The sequence below is a fragment of the Phoxinus phoxinus genome (genome assembly GCF_949152265.1).
Source record: "Phoxinus phoxinus genome assembly, chromosome: 17".
Classification (NCBI taxonomy): Eukaryota; Metazoa; Chordata; class Actinopteri; order Cypriniformes; family Leuciscidae; genus Phoxinus; species Phoxinus phoxinus.
This window is the reverse complement of record NC_136892.1, coordinates 30,976,413-30,992,537: the sequence shown is the minus strand read 5'-3', so window position 1 is coordinate 30,992,537 and position 16,125 is coordinate 30,976,413. Positions and strand designations below refer to the sequence as shown.

Below are 16,125 nucleotides of genomic sequence, written 5' to 3'. Positions count from 1 at the left end.
AAACAGTGAAATGCAAACAGAAAATTACGCAAACCTGCAATAATTAAATGTTAAATTATATTATATACACAAATTATATACACAAATATACTTTATGTATTTAATCTCACTGTATTAACCAATGCCTTTGATCCAATTCAACCATATATGAATAAGCAGAAATGACTTTAGATAAACAACACACTTGTGTTTCTTTTTTGTTTTTATTGCTGAAGTAAGACATATTCAATATTCCATGTGTGAATGCGCAGCTGTTTGTTAGAGCGGCGCCCTCTACTGTACAGGTGTGAATGTGCATTTCCTTCAGCCTGAGGCTTATTCAAACAGCCTTTACATTATGTATATATATATATATATATATATACAGCTCTGGAAGAAAAAAAAGAGACTACTGCAAAATGATCAGTTTCTCTGGTTTTATAGATATGTGTTTGGGTAAAATTAACATTAATTAACAAACTACTGACAACATTTCTCCCAAATTCCAAATAAAAATATTGTCATTAGAGCATTTATTTGCAGAAAACGACAACTGGTCAAAATAACAAAAAATATGCAGTGTTGTCAGACCTCGATTAGGCCTAATGGAAAGAAAATAAGTTCATATTCATTTTTATAAAACGGTTAGTTCCAATCCTTGATTCTGATTGGTTAATAGCTGTGTTTAATTCACGATAAAACACGGCTATGACCGCTTCACCCAACGGTTCTATGTATCACTGCACAACACCCCTAGCAACCGCTCTTAGCAACTTAAACACGTTTGATCTCGTTGATATTGTTCATTGAAGCTAACGTTACAGTAGTGTGAGAGATCGAGTAAGCGAGTGTACCTGCATTTACAGTAGATATAGCATTTTCCTTCAGGTCAGTCCTATACATTCATAATAATAAAAAAATCCGTTTGAATGTCCGCTGCGATATCTTTCCCGTGCCTATAGTCATCTGTCAGTTGCGTCTTCCTTCTCCGTGATCACAAGTTTGAGTCCTTTCAATATAAAAGTCTTCTCCACTGACTGACTCACTCATAACGACAGTCTTTGCCGCCATCTATTGGCGAAATAATGTATGTAACTTCTGTTGCTGTTTACAGTCAGGGACTATTTTTTCCAGCGGAAGGAAGGCTTTTAGTGATTTTACTTCATGAAAGTTGCATAGATACATATATTTTCGGCTTTAATAGTTGTATTGTGTGGTAACCGTTTTATAAAAGCAATAAGGTACTCGAGGCTAGTGCTGTATCGTGAATAAGTTCGTGAATCGGTTGCAACGCCCTTCAGCCGTGACTTATTCACGATACAGCACAGCCTCTCGTACCTTATTGCTTACTTAAACAACACAATACTAATCTTTTAACTTAGGAAGATCTCAGAAATCAATATTTGGTGGAATAACCCTGATTTTCAATCTCAGCTTTCATGCGTCTTGGTCTTTGCACTCCAGGTGCAAACATTCAAGCAGCTCGGCTTTGTTTGATGGCTTGTGACCATCCATCTTCCTCTTGATCACATTCCAGAGGTTTTCAATGGAGTTCAGGTCTGGAGATTGGGCTGGCCATGACAGGGTCTTGATCTAGTGGTCCTCCATCCACATCTTGATTGGCCTGGCTGTGTGGCTGGAACATTGTCCTGCTGGAAAACCCAATCCTCAGAGTTGGGAAACAATGTCAGAGCAGAAGGAAGCAAGTGTTCTTCCAGGACAACCTTGTACGTGGCTTGTTTCATGCGTTCCTCACAGAGACAAATCTGCCCGATTCCAGCCTTGCAGAAGCACCCCCAGATCATCACCGATCCTCCACCAAATTTCACAGTGGGTGCGAGACACTGTGGCTTGTAGGCCTCTCCAGGTCTCCGTCTAACCATTAGACGACCAGGTGTTGGACAAAGCTGAACACTGATGATCTGGGGGTGCTTCAGCAAGGCTGCGATCGGGCAGATTTGTCTCTGTGAAGGACAAAGCATCTTTTTTTGTTATTTTGAACAGTTATCGTTTTCGGCAAATAAATGCTCTACACCCTGGGAAGGTGTTCTGGGCGCGTCCCACCGAGAGGAGACCCCGGGGAAGACCTAGGACACGCTGGAGGGACTATGTCTCCCGCAGGAAGAGCTGGAGGAAGTGTCTAGGGAGAGGGAAGTCTGGGCATCTCTGCTTAGACTGCTGCCCCCGCGACCCGGCCCCGGATAAGCGGAACTGGATGGATGGATGGATGCATTATTTCATTTTTTTTACTTTAACTTTGCTCTTTCATAAGAAATGTGCATAGATATTTCCATCACTGTTAAACTATCAATTCTTCAATTCAGTTCAGAGATGAAAGAATATTGATGAGGGTTTATTGCTGTAATCAGACAACGATTAAACATGTCTGAAATAAACTAATCTTCTGTTATTCATTGTGTTACACCTTGTGTTAACCAGGTTCGATTATTCATAAGCCTACATAAAATAAAATAAAAATAAAAAAATTACATATTGCTAAACACAACTAACAATCTGTATGTGCTGTCAAGTCAGTAACGTTTCAGTGTAATGTACAACATTTGTCAGGGTTCTGTCACTTCGGTCTAATTCATTTCTTGGTTTTGTGACAGAGCTCTGACACTCCCGGTTTTGTCTCTGTCTGAGTGCGCGGTTTCGAGCGTGCTCGAGCCGTGCACTCACTTGTTTACGTGTTACATGTGCGGTGCACAGTGTTTGGATCCCGGCACGTCTGTCTAGTTTGGTTTCGGTTCCGTGTCGGGATTTAGGCCACATTTACACATAGCCGGGTATTTAGAGAAACGAATATTTCCCCCCCTCCGTTTTCAATAATAACATCGTGCACACAACCCGCATAAATACGCCGTCGAGCGCCATCATAACTATGCCAAACCTATGGGCGGCAGTGTAGGGAGAAGGATAAAGCCATGCAAGCCAATCAGAATCCTCAGAATCGACAAGAGAGAACCTAAAACCCCGTTTCTCCCAGTTGACACGACAACATATAACCGGCGTTTTCAGAAATCTCCACTTTGGCCGGAGTTTTTAGAAATAATCGTTTTCTGGGATAAAAACGGCGTTTTCGTGTAAATGACAGGCCAAACCGCAGAAAAATATCTGCGTTTTCCCATCGTGTAAACGGGGCCTCATACATCCATGCTCCGTGTGTTTGTTTTCTGTTGTGAGCGCACGGAATGAGCTTTTGCTCGCTCTCGTGCGCTCTGTCTTGTCACGTGAGCGCTGTTTCGAGTTCGCTCGAGCGGCGCTCGTCTGCGTGTTGTTGTGTCCTGTGTAGCACGCGGTTCGTGTTTACATCGGCCGCGTGCTTTGAATGTCATGTTTTGTGTGAACACGCGGCTTATGAGTGTTTTCATTAGCTGCGTTTTGTGTGAGCACATGGCTTGATTTGTTTTACTGGCCATGTGCTTGTGTTTTGTCATGTTTGGTGTGAGCACATAATTGTCATGTGCTTCCTTGCGCCATGTGCTCTCCTGTCAATTGTCTAACCCCGCCCTCCTTATAACCTGATAATTATTGATTCATTTGCCACACCTGTCCTCCCTCATTACCTGCTTTGTTTGCTCTCCCTATTTATTTTCACAGTGTTTGCAGTCCTGTGCTGGTTTGTTGTCAATTGTATGTTGAATGTACCTTATGTGTCTGCCTTGTCTAGTCTAGCCAAGTTAAAGTCAAGTCATGGTTTCCCCCTCTGGGAAGTTTTTGTTTGTTCTTGTTTTATTTTTTTATACTTAATAAAACCCATTGTTCTGCGTTTGAGTCCTCGCCTCATCTCCTCAACCCCAACAACATTAGTTCATTTAAGGGAGGAACATCTATTGTCACTCACTCATTTTATCCTGAGGATCAAAACTACACATTTAAGGACTTTATTTTCATTTGACTTTTACCATACTGTTGATCAAAGTCCATGTCGTTAAAAGCTTAAATTATTTTAGTGTAAGTTCATATTTTAACCACTAGATAGCAGCTGTAAAAGCCATATTTTGAAAGAAAGTAAATTGAAAAAACATCCAGTCAAAACATTTTTTTCGATGCTCGAACATACTCGATTTTTATCATTTTTCCATACTCGAACATTTTTTCAAAACAGATAAATAATAACCAAGAATACAATGTTGAAACTCTTTGAACTGAAATAAAGTTATTAAGTCTCTCAATAAGAACAATGTTATAAGATGGTATATACACCATTTGATTTATCAGAATATCAGACTATTTTAAGTGATGGATCTGACTGTGAACTTTGATCACTTAGACAACTTTGGACAATGCTTTTTCTCATGAGTCCATAGACCAGATGATTGGGTGAAACTCTTCCCACATGAAGAGCACTTGTACGGCTTCTCTCCAGAGTGAACTCTCTTATGTTCTTTCAAGGATCTTGATCGAGCGAAGCTCTTTCCACAGTGTGAACACTTGTACGGTTTCTCTCCAGTGTGAACTCTCTTATGTTCTTTCAAGGATGATAAATGAGAGAAGCTCTTTTCACAGTGTGAACACTTGTACGGTTTCTCTCCAGTGTGAACTCTCTGGTGTTGTTTTAAGTCGCCGGGTGTAATAAATGTCTTCCCGCAGTCAAAGCACAAATAAGATCTCACACCGTTGTGTATTTTTAGGTGCTGCTTTAATTTGTCCAGTCGTAACCAACTCTTTCCACACACAGAACACACATGAGGCTTCACATCTGCATGAATTTTCATGTGTCTTTTCAGGTACTCTGCCATAACAAATGTCTTGTCACACTGATCACAGCCGAATGATCTTTTTCCTGAGTGAATCTGCAGATGATTTTTGAGACTAGCTGCCCATGAGAAGCTCTTTCCACACTGACGGCATGTGAAGGGTTTCTCACCGGTGTGGATTATCATGTGTTTCTTCAAGTTTGATTTAGTTGTGAAGCTCGATCCACACTGAGAGCAGATGCAAGAACATTTCTCTCCTCTTCTTTGAGTGTTTTGTTGAGGTTTCTGAAACTGATGGCGTTTCTCCTCCACTTCACTTTGTTCCATCAGACCTAAAACAAACATATTAAATTAGACAATTCAAGATTGAAATAGGCCTGTCACGATTATGGAATTTGGCTGACAATGAATTATCTAAAAAAAAATTGTGTTTATGCCGATTAATTGTCTGTTTTAGGGCTTCATTAATTAAATAATTGTGATGAATTTAATCCTTTGTAAGTTATAATTTTGCAGTGTAAGATTACAGTTAACAACTTTAAATATTAAATAAATGTATTCAATAGCTATGACAAGTTTTATTAAACTTAGTGAGTGTATAAATCAGCAGCAAAAAGTAATTCTTGAAAATATCTGCACAGTAATTTTATAAAATCTAAACATGTTAAAGGGGTCATGACATGTTTTATTTTATTTTATTATTATGTTCCCTTAGGTGCAATTATAGTATTACTATAGTTTTTTTTACAAAAACTTTTAAAATGTAGTGATTTATGACCTTTTCCCACCGTTTCTCAATACGAAATGAGCGTAGTTGCCTTGCGCTTAAAGCGTAGTTGTCTTGTGCTGGAGGCAGTCTATATGCAAACGCTGGTACGTCACTTCGCACCGTGACGTCACTTCTTACCATGGATCCAGAACGAGCTGTATTTAGAGCTTGATTAAATAAATGATTCGTTTATAATGGGGATCTGTCTTAAGCTATGAAACGTGCAGGATGTTTTAATGGTACAAAGACCTCTTATATACCAAAAGATCAAGGCAAATTTGGTTTCTCATGTCATGACCCCCTTTAATAAAAACAAATTACTATCAGTACTCTTATCAAATGTATTCAGGTATTTATACATTTAACAATTTCATATTTATATATGAATGTAAAGAATTCAGAATATTGTGCAGCTTTTTAATGAGGCAACAAGATATGATAGATACGACAAAAAGATATAGGCTTTTAATAATCTTTCAGTGCGCAAAACCATGATAATATGAAACGCTTCAAAACAGAGTGGCACAAAGCGCGTATGCGCATCGCGGGTGCAGAATGATGTGTGTAGCTACCCCACTTGAAATGATGATCAAATTACTCCTTAAACTGATGTTTCCATTAGCGTTTTATTCGTGACACTCATGTAGACACCGTAAGAGCTACAGCAAAAACACAAACAATAAAAACAAACACTGTCACTCAAACACATTAACCAACATCACAATAAAACGATACAATTACAAAAAATAATAAACATCAAACTTAGTTTACCTTATAACCCTCAAGTGGGATGCACAAAACTTCATGAGGGGGAGAAAACCGTCATGTATCACAAGCTGCGTCCTTCACAAAAGTGTGCGCACATACACATAGCGGAAATAGAGCGCGCTTTATACACATGTTGGTGCACGTTAAGGCCGTATCATAATAAAAGTCCTTCAAAATAATTATACATAAATCGGTACAGACCTTACAAATTCAAGCAAATTAACAATCCTTTACACTCCCACCAAATCATGCGTTATAATAAACAAATGATTTCAAAATTACAATGACACTTCAAACAATACAAAACAACAAAAAAAATAAAGAAACAAACAAACTTTAACAAGTCTCCAACAGTAAAACCAACTTCTGAATAGGACGTTCAATTACAGAAGGCTTCCCTAGACGTTCTCCCTTCTTTCCAAGATTTTTGTCACCAAGATGAACCCTAACTCTCCTCACAAGTCCATCCGAATCTATGGTCGTTTCTACAATCCTACCTAACAACCATTTGTGCCTAGGTAGATCATTGTCCTTGACGATCACTATGTCCCCAATTGACAAATTTCTCTTAGGGGTGTGCCAACGCTGTCTGACTGCAATGTTTGAGAGATACTCTTTACGCCAGCGACTCCAAAATTGTTCAGCAAGATATTGGACATGGCGCCACCTTTTTCTGGCATAAAGATCTTCTTTAGTGAACTTGCCTGGAGGAGGTAAGGCAATGGTGGATTTCATGGTAAGAAAATGATTTGGCGTTATGGGTTCAAGGCTATTTGGGTCACTTAAATTGTTGACAGTGAGTGGGCGACTGTTTACAATTGACATGGCTTCGTAAAAGAACGCTCTTAAAGATGAATCGTCAATCCTTTCAGAAGCAATTAAAAGTGTAGACTGGAGGACACTTCTGACAGTCCTAATTTGTCGCTCCCATACACCTCCTGTATGACTTGCACATGGTGCATTCATAACAAAGTCGCATTGATTCAAAGCCAAGAAGTTATTCAACTTCTCAGTGTCAAGTTCTTGGAGTGCTTCAGCCAACTCATTCTTAGCCCCCACAAAGTTGCTCCCTTGATCAGATCTAATCTGCCGCACAGCTCCACGTATGGCAATAAAACAGCGCAAGCTATTAATGAAGGAATCTGTTGACATTGAATCAAGCATCTCAATATGAATGGCACGGGAAGACAGACAAGTGAAGATCAATCCATATCTTTTGTGCACCTTTCGTCCTAGTTTCACAGGAAATGGGCCAAAACAATCCATACCACAGTAAGTGAATGGTGGAGAAGGATTCACTCTCTCTGAAGGCAAGTCAGCCATCTTTTGCTCTTCTGTTGGACGCCTGTGTTTTCTACAGGTAACACAATTACGCACATGAGATGCTACAACACGATTGATGCCTGGGATCCAAAACCCCCTTGAACGAATCTCATTGATGGTAAATCCTTTACCTTGATGTTTAACTCTTTCATGGCAGTCAGCTATGATCATTTTTGTAATGTGATGGTCTTTGGGGATAATTGTAGGATGTTTGAGTAGACTACAAAGAGAAGAATTGCGAAGTCTTCCTCCCACCTTAAGCACACCATCACTATCGAGAAATGGATCAAGGTTGTACAATTCATTGTGAGATGACAATTGGATACCCTTACTTAATGCTTTCAATTCAATTTCAAACACATGTCTTTGCAGAAGTTTGATTATGTGGCTCTCAGCCTTTTCTCTTTCCTCAACTGTAGAAAGTCTGTTTGACTTATCCTTGCGAATCCGTCGTTGAATACGTGCAATTGCTCCTATTACCTGAGACCAAGTTGAGAACTTTGACAGGCGATTTATAATGGTTTCCTGTTCCACTGCTTTTGTGTTAAGCGTTTGAGAGCATCTGACTTCTGAGTCACCTAGTTGTAATTCTGTAATCTCGTTGGCGGGAAGAACCATCTCCTTATTCCATAAGAACCTTGGCCCTGTGAACCAGTCAGATGAAATCATTTCATCAACAGTGAGACCTCTTGAGACATGATCTGCAGGATTGTCCTTTGTTGGAACATACCGCCATTGCTGCGGAACTGTACTTAAATGAATCCTTTGTACTCTGTTAGCAACAAACGTATGAAATCGTCTGGCCTCATTATTGATATATCCCAGAACAACCTTGGAGTCAGTCCAGAAAAACTCTGTGATGTCAGTAAACCGAAGTTCTTGCTTAAGGATTTTACTGACATTCACTGAAACGACTGCAGCCGTCAACTCCAACCTTGGAATAGTTGTAATCTTTAAAGGAGATACACGAGACTTCCCCATGGCAAGAGCAACATGGACATTTTTACTTTCATTCTTCAATCTCAGATATGAGCACTGTCCATAGCCACTAGTACTAGCATCTGAAAAATGATGCAGCTCTACTTCCGTTACCTTTCCAAACCCAGGAGGAGCATATGTGCGGGGAATATTCACTTTCTTCAAGTTGCCCAAATCTCTTTTCCAGCACTCCCAACTTGGCTGCAACTCATTTCTCAGTGTGTCGTCCCAACCTGTACCATGTCTGCATACTTCCTGAAGTATTTTCTTTCCATGAAGAATGAATGGAGCCAAGAACCCTAATGGGTCATACAATGATGCAATCGTAGATAAGATTCCACGTCGAGTTGCTGGCTGTTCCTTGAGAGAAATATCAAACTTGAAACAATCACGTTCCATGTTCCACTGAATCCCCAATGTTCGCTCTGTCAAGGAATCAAATGAGAGATCAGGTTCCTTTACATTGATTGCTCGTTCTGAGGGAGGAATACTTTCCAGCACAGCATTATAATTGGACACAAATTTGTGAAGTCTAAGGCCACCAATGGCACAAAGGTCTCGGGCTTCTTGAGCAAGTTGAATTGCATCCTCTGTCGTTTGTACACTTGTAACACCATCATCTACATAGAAATCATTCATTACAAACTGAAATCCCAAAGGGTACTGATCCTTGTTACCTTCAGCCAAATGCTTCAATCCATAGTTCACACATCCTGGAGATGAAGACGCTCCAAAGAGATGAACTGTCATTCTGTACTCTTGAGGTTGTTCTTTTAAGTCTCCATTTTTCCACCACAAGAAACGCAGAAAGTCTCTGTCTGCTTCAGGCACATGGAACTGATGAAACATTTTCTCAATATCACATATTAAAGCAACAGGGTGCTGGCGAAATCTGAGAAGAACACCGGTCAAATTGTTCATCAAGTCAGGTCCTTGCAGGAGATGATCATTTAAACTTATTCCACCATACCTCGCAGAACAATCAAAAACAACTCTCAGCTTATCTGGTTTCTTCGGGTGATAAACACCGTGATGAGGAACATACCATTTTTTACCTTGACTCCCTCCATCTTTAACTTCCTCTGCCTCTCCTCTGTCAATGACCTCCTCCATAAATTTGACATAATGCTCTTTGTACCTTTGGTCCTTTAACAATTTTCTCTTTAGATGGTTAAGTCTCACAAGAGCAAGTTGTCTGTTGTCTGGCAAATTAGGTCTCTCTTTAAAGGGTAGAGGCATTTCATAGTGTCCAGAGCTATTTCTCTTTATACCATCACTTAATTTGTTCAAAAAGGTGATGTCATCTTGGGAAAGAGTTTTGTCATCATCATTAGCATCCTTAAAATCAGATTCTAAAATGCGTATGGCATCTGCTGGAGTCAATGAAGGAATTTCTTTAACAGAAAGTCTATGACAGAGACTAGTGATACCTGAAGAGTCAAGCCTGGGTAATGAAGGTCCAACAATGCTCCAACCCAAATCAGTCTTGACCGCATAAGGTTCGTCATTCTCTCCTAAAATCGCTTGTCTTGGTGCCAGCGCTCTAGCACAATTATAGCCAATCAAAAGACCAGCTTCACAGTCCTTCAAAGAGGGCATCTCCTCAGCAATTGCAGAAAGATGATTCCAACGTTTGGCTGTTTCACACGTAGGTATATGTGCATGGTTGACAGGAATACAATCTTTAGTGTAGACAGGGGGGAGTTCAATGTAAGTGGCAGAGCTATAACCCCTTACACGAAGTCCTGAAATCCTTTCACTCTTCACTATGGTATCCTTTCCAGTCATGGTGGTCAGTTTTAACTTGACAGGAAATTTATCTGCCTGCAAGACATTGCTCACTTCTTGGTCGATAAAGGTTGTATCACTTTGTGAATCGAGCAAGGCATAAACTAGTTTTTCCGTACTCACATTGTTGCTTGATGATAACCATACTGGCACAACCATCGATGTATAAGATGATCCCTTTCCAGCCACACTCAGAGACAGAACGGCTGTTGACTCATCTTCTAACCTTGGAGCAGATGCCGTTAATGGAATTAGCCTTTCTCTTTTGGTGAAGTTATCGTCGTGAAGGCAAGTAGGATGTTTCCCTTTACATGAGTTACAGGAATGACGATGGCGACAGTCTCTTGCACTATGGCCAGTTTTCAAACATCCATAACAAAGATTATTTTCCTTTACATATGCCCGTCGTTCTGCTAGTGTCTTGGTCATCAGTTTGGAACAATCATAGAGCTGATGTTTAGGATCTTGACAAAACACACAGGGAGGTTTGACATTTTTCTTGATGATCTTTGGTCTGTCAAGTCCCAAATCGGTCTGAGTATTAAGGACATTAGCTTTATTTCCCTTGGACTCTCTGAAAGTTTGTTTGTTACCAGATGTTAAACTGAGAGCATAAGATGACGTGACTGGATTACAACCAATCTCTGCTTCAAATGAAACAAAGGCTGCAAAGGTCTTGAAGTCAGGAAAATCCTTATTGTCTCGCAAGGTTTGTGTAACTTGTCGATTCCAACGTGAAGCAGCCCATTCAGGTAGTTTTTGAACTAACTTTTGGTTTTCGTCACAGTCATTTAAGATTTGTAAACTTGCAACATGAGGTATGGCATCTTGACAGGCATTAAGAAAGTCCGAAAATTCTCTAAGTCCAATAGCATCCCTTGACTGAATTTTTGGCCAATTTGCAAGCTTCTGGCGAAAAGCACGTTGAATCGTAAATGGTTGACCATACCTTTGATCTAATTTACTCCAGGCATCCTTATAAGCTTCGTCGTCACTCCTGTAGAAGGTACCATCCAAGGTTTTGCGTGCCGATCCACCCACATACCTTTTTAGATAATAAAGTTTGTCAGCAGCAGATATACTCTTTCGATCGATCAATGACGTAAAAGAAGCCTTCCACTCAACATATTGAATGGGATCACCGTTAAACACAAAGGGCTCTGGAGCTGGCAATCTGTTCAAATTTATGCTGTCTTGTAGGGCTTGAACAAGAAAAGGCAGTTCATTTTGAGATGGAGATATATCATTAGCAGGTTGGCTAGAAAAGCTTGGAGGCAGGCAATGTTGTTCTCTGATAACACGGTTTGTTGAAGGATTGTCAACTTCCTGCACTGCTATCCGATTATAGGCCTCGAACCTTGCCTGTGCTACTTTTAAATCCCTTTCCGCCTGTAACTGCTCTAGTTCACGTTTTTGAGCATCTAGGTCTCTTTCTTGTTTTTCTTGCAAGTCTTGAATTTTTTCCTTCCGTTTATTTTCCTCCATTAGCATTTTGTACTCCACTTCCTTTGCCGCCAATTCTGCTGCTGCTTCAGCATGTTTTGATGCTACACATGAAGATGCAGAACGATGACTTGACTGAGCACTAGACTTATGGCTAATTCGAGAAACAGTGGAGCCATAGATAGAACGAGCATGGCTAGATTCAAGTAAATCTTTTAAGCGATGTTTTACTTGTTCTACATCAAATTCATCAATGCCTGATATTCTTTCATAAGCAACTTTCATTATTTCTGTTGTCACAGCCTCACAAGCATCAATACGACGTCTCAGTTCAGTAGATGGCGTGACATAATTTCTAACTTCAACATAGATACGCATAACCTTCTCCTTTTCCTCTTCCAGGGTGTCAATTAGAGTTGCTAGCTGGCTTTCAGAAATATCAGACTTGAGTTGATCTCTAGCCTTACGTGCCGACATTTTCCATTGTTCATACATTGAAATAAGCTTTCTTTCTTTCTTCTGAATTTCATCCTTTTGAAATGCAAGCATTTTTTCTGTAGGATTTCGTGGACGAACAGAACGTCGAGGACCTTGAGAGTTTTCTTGAAGTTTACTTTTAAGTTCACTCAAAGTTTGTTCTTTAGCCTCAATTGTCTCTATTATCTGTGGTCTATTTAAACTCTCTGTTGATGTGTGATACTCATTATTAAGGGTTTCAATATCATGTTGGAGACTATTTATCAGCCCTTCACATTCAACATTATCAAAGGAACAATTTGGCTCTGTCATTTTAAAATTACCAGATTAACACACAGTAATATAAAATGTCCAGCACAGTTAAAAGGTCATTTAAATTCCCAAACAGTAACGTTAATCATGTAGCCTCAAACATTAATATCAAGTGTTTTTTAAAATAACCCCCTTTTAAAGACAAATATTTCCTTTAAAACTCGTATAAATATCCCTTCTTCAGACACAACATATTATTTGGTCTTTCAAAATGCTTTAAACATTTCAACCCTTGTTTTAAACTTGAAGAAAATGTCTGTCGTTGGTTAAATGTTTCACCTTAATATCCGTTTACTGCTGTAGAAGTGCGTAGAGGGATAAATGTCACCTGAAGAAGAACACAGTCTTTCGCAATCCGTAGTGTATCGCTTAATCCTTGATTTCAGCCGTAGTTATCCATAAACGAACCACATTTGACCATCGGAAATCGACCTGCTGCCCGTGAACATCCACTTCTTAAAGACCCGTCGGCATGGACACCAGTCATTAACGCAGCAGACGAACGACGAATGGCCAAGCTCTTACTGTAGCTACCCCACTTGAAATGATGATCAAATTACTCCTTAAACTGATGTTTCCATTAGCGTTTTATTCGTGACACTCATGTAGACACCGTAAGAGCTACAGCAAAAACACAAACAATAAAAACAAACACTGTCACTCAAACACATTAACCAACATCACAATAAAACGATACAATTACAAAAAATAATAAACATCAAACTTAGTTTACCTTATAACCCTCAAGTGGGATGCACAAAACTTCATGAGGGGGAGAAAACCGTCATGTATCACAAGCTGCGTCCTTCACAAAAGTGTGCGCACATACACATAGCGGAAATAGAGCGCGCTTTATACACATGTTGGTGCACGTTAAGGCCGTATCATAATAAAAGTCCTTCAAAATAATTATACATAAATCGGTACAGACCTTACAAATTCAAGCAAATTAACAATCCTTTACAATGTGCTTAAAGCAACATGGAGTCACAGGGCCCTATCTTGCACCCAGCGCAATTGACATTGTACACCGACGCATGTATCATTCCTATTTTGCACCCGACGCACAGCGGATTTTTCCCTCCACAGACGCACGTCGGTAAATTAGTGGATGAACTTGCACTCTCGGGAGCGGTTCAGCGAAAAGTGGAGGCGTGGAGGTTAGGCAATTAGGCAATCAGGTACTGACTTCAACGAGGGGGGTAATAATTTGGCAGGGGGTCGAAATTCGGCACAACACCAGCGCAAACGTTCCCTGCTGCTATTTTGCGGTTTCAGAAAACAATTCCGCCACAAACCAGGAAAAACCTAGTCTAAAGTCAGCGGCGCGTTAGTCATATGGTATTTTAAGGGCGCGTGCTTGGCCATTATGTAGCGTGTGAACAACGCGCATACACTTTGATTCTCTAATCTAAAAAGACGCAGCCGTTTTTATTTTTGCAAATCATACATTATAACAAGGAAAAATATTAACACACGAGGGAAATCATTGTTGTGTCCATGAAGATGTGAAAAAAATTACCCAAATGATTATATGCCTGTTTAACCGAAGCTTATTTGGGTTGGTTTCTCCCATCCCCATACAATGTCACTTCTCTGCTCTTAAAAGGAATGTAAGATGACACTCTGATTGGTTTATTTCACTTTACGCCCAAACCACACCTATGAATGAAGCGACTTCCGACCAACCCATTTTAGATTTGCGTCGGGCGCAAAAGTCATTTATCCCGCCGGTATAATAGCAACAGCGCCCGGGATCCGCCCACAAAGTTACTTACGTTTCGCGTTTGATACTTGCGTTTCAGATCGTTAAAAAAGGGCCCACAGTGTGCAGCGCTGCACAAGTGCGCATTTAAAAGCTCAAGGCACAAAGCGAAGAAATGTCGAGCGCACAAATCTTAGTGTATATCTGTCCAACAGTTTATTGATCATTTGTTTCTTCACAGTTTTAAATTCCAGTTATTGTGCGTTTAATGCCGATTCTTAGTCCTTGTGACGTGTGTGATCTAACAGGCTCATGGTAGCGAGTTGTTTAAAAACAGCAATAAACTCCAGCAAAATAAAGTCATTTTATGCAAATCCACAGCCCTTTATCTACAGATCAAGCATTATAATGTGAATATATCATATTGGAGAGAGTTTTACCGTGCATCCTGCCGTAACCGGATGAGGCGCGAGCGCTGTTTGAATTCTGAATGGAGAATGATTGACAGCTGCAGAGGAGGGAAGGCGAGTTTCCGTGAACTTACTTACGTAACCCCGGTTCTCTGATAACATGAGTGAGGTATCTCACTATGGGAAACGCCTCTGGGCGCGACAGATCTGGAAGTACCAATCACACCACGTGTGTCAGTTGACAGACCAATCATGACAGTGATGCGGGAGTCCCACCTCCCTCATATATACGACTGCCAGTGGTCCCTACTTTATTCTCTGCATATCTCTTCTCTGTGCACTGCAAGGAGGGAAGTGTGGTGAGATACCTCACTCATGTTATCAGAGAACCGGGCTTACGTAAGTAACCTAAAGTTCTCTTTCAAACATTCGCTCGGTATCTCACTATGGGAAATAGACAACTCCCGTATTGTAGATATGCTTTCCGAAGCAGGCAACTCAGTGATGTATGTAACATAAACACTCCACAATGAGTGTTGTTGTTGTTTTAAGACGGAATGAGCCAGTGATTGCAAAGAGGACACTGAGTGTTTTCGTGCGAGGTGAAGAGATCTACGGCAGCTCGGCCGAACCTCTCCCACAGCTGGCTCACTACCTGAGGGTGGAGAGTCCATTCTCCAGTCTATAAAATCGGACAAATGTGTGAGGCGAAGCCCAACTTGCTGCTGCACATATGTCCTGAACTGAAACACCCTTAAACAGTGCCCATGAGGTAGCAAAACCTCTGGTAAAATGAGCCTTCAGCCCTTCCGGAGGACAGAGACCCATTCCATTATAACCTAATATAATAGCTTCCACTACCCAGTGGGACAGGCGCTGACGCGAAATAGGTTTCCCTTTATGAGAATCAGCCCATGAAACAAATAATTGATTACTCTTCCATAGTGCTTTTGTTCTGTCCACATAGTGACGCAACGCACGGACAAGGCACAAGCAATTAAGCCGCGCATCCTCTGACGAGGAAAAAGGCTGCGGATTGAAAGCCAGTAAATTCACCTGTTTACAGGCGAGAACTGACTCGCTAACTTTAGGGACAAACGCTGGATTCATTTTGAGAGTTACTCTCGAGTAATCCGTAGCGAACTGCATACATGAGTTATGAACCGATAACGCATGAAGTAAAGTAAAGCCTATAATAAAGCAGCCTTTAGCGAAAGGAGCTTTAATTCAACACTCTCTATAGGCTCAAAAGGGGGCTGAGATTCCACGGCGGAATCAATGGCTTTGAAACCCTGTTCAAACGCTGTGCACCTCTCATAAACCTGCATACAAGCGGGTGTTGACCTATAGTGTTTCTGTCAACCCCCACATGACACGCAGAAATTGCGGCAAGATAAACCTTAACAGTTGAAAAGACTCTGCCCTTGTCCAAAAGTTCCTGCAGAAAACAACACATCCGTGACAGAACAG

The 16,125-nt window shown here is 40.6% G+C and overlaps 2 protein-coding genes across 2 annotated transcripts in view; both read right to left on the bottom strand.

Moving 5' to 3' along the window:
- Positions 1-16,125, bottom strand: part of LOC306984759 (uncharacterized protein) — a 218,689-nt gene that overhangs the window by 179,885 nt on the left and 22,679 nt on the right. The window lies entirely within an intron of this gene.
- LOC306984382 (uncharacterized protein) lies at positions 6,021-13,485 on the bottom strand. Its single transcript, XM_079585688.1, has 2 exons — positions 13,274-13,485; positions 6,021-13,161 (listed from the first exon to the last, which is right to left on the bottom strand). The coding sequence occupies exon 2, from the start codon at positions 12,538-12,540 to the stop codon at positions 6,556-6,558; it is 5,985 nt and encodes a 1,994-aa protein (XP_079441814.1). The 5' UTR covers positions 12,541-13,161; positions 13,274-13,485; the 3' UTR covers positions 6,021-6,555.

Bases quoted from the DNA above. Each gene is read 5' to 3' on its own strand.
- LOC306984382 (XM_079585688.1), bottom strand. From the start codon at position 12,540: ATGACAGAGCCAAATTGTTCCTTTGATAATGTTGAATGTGAAGGGCTG.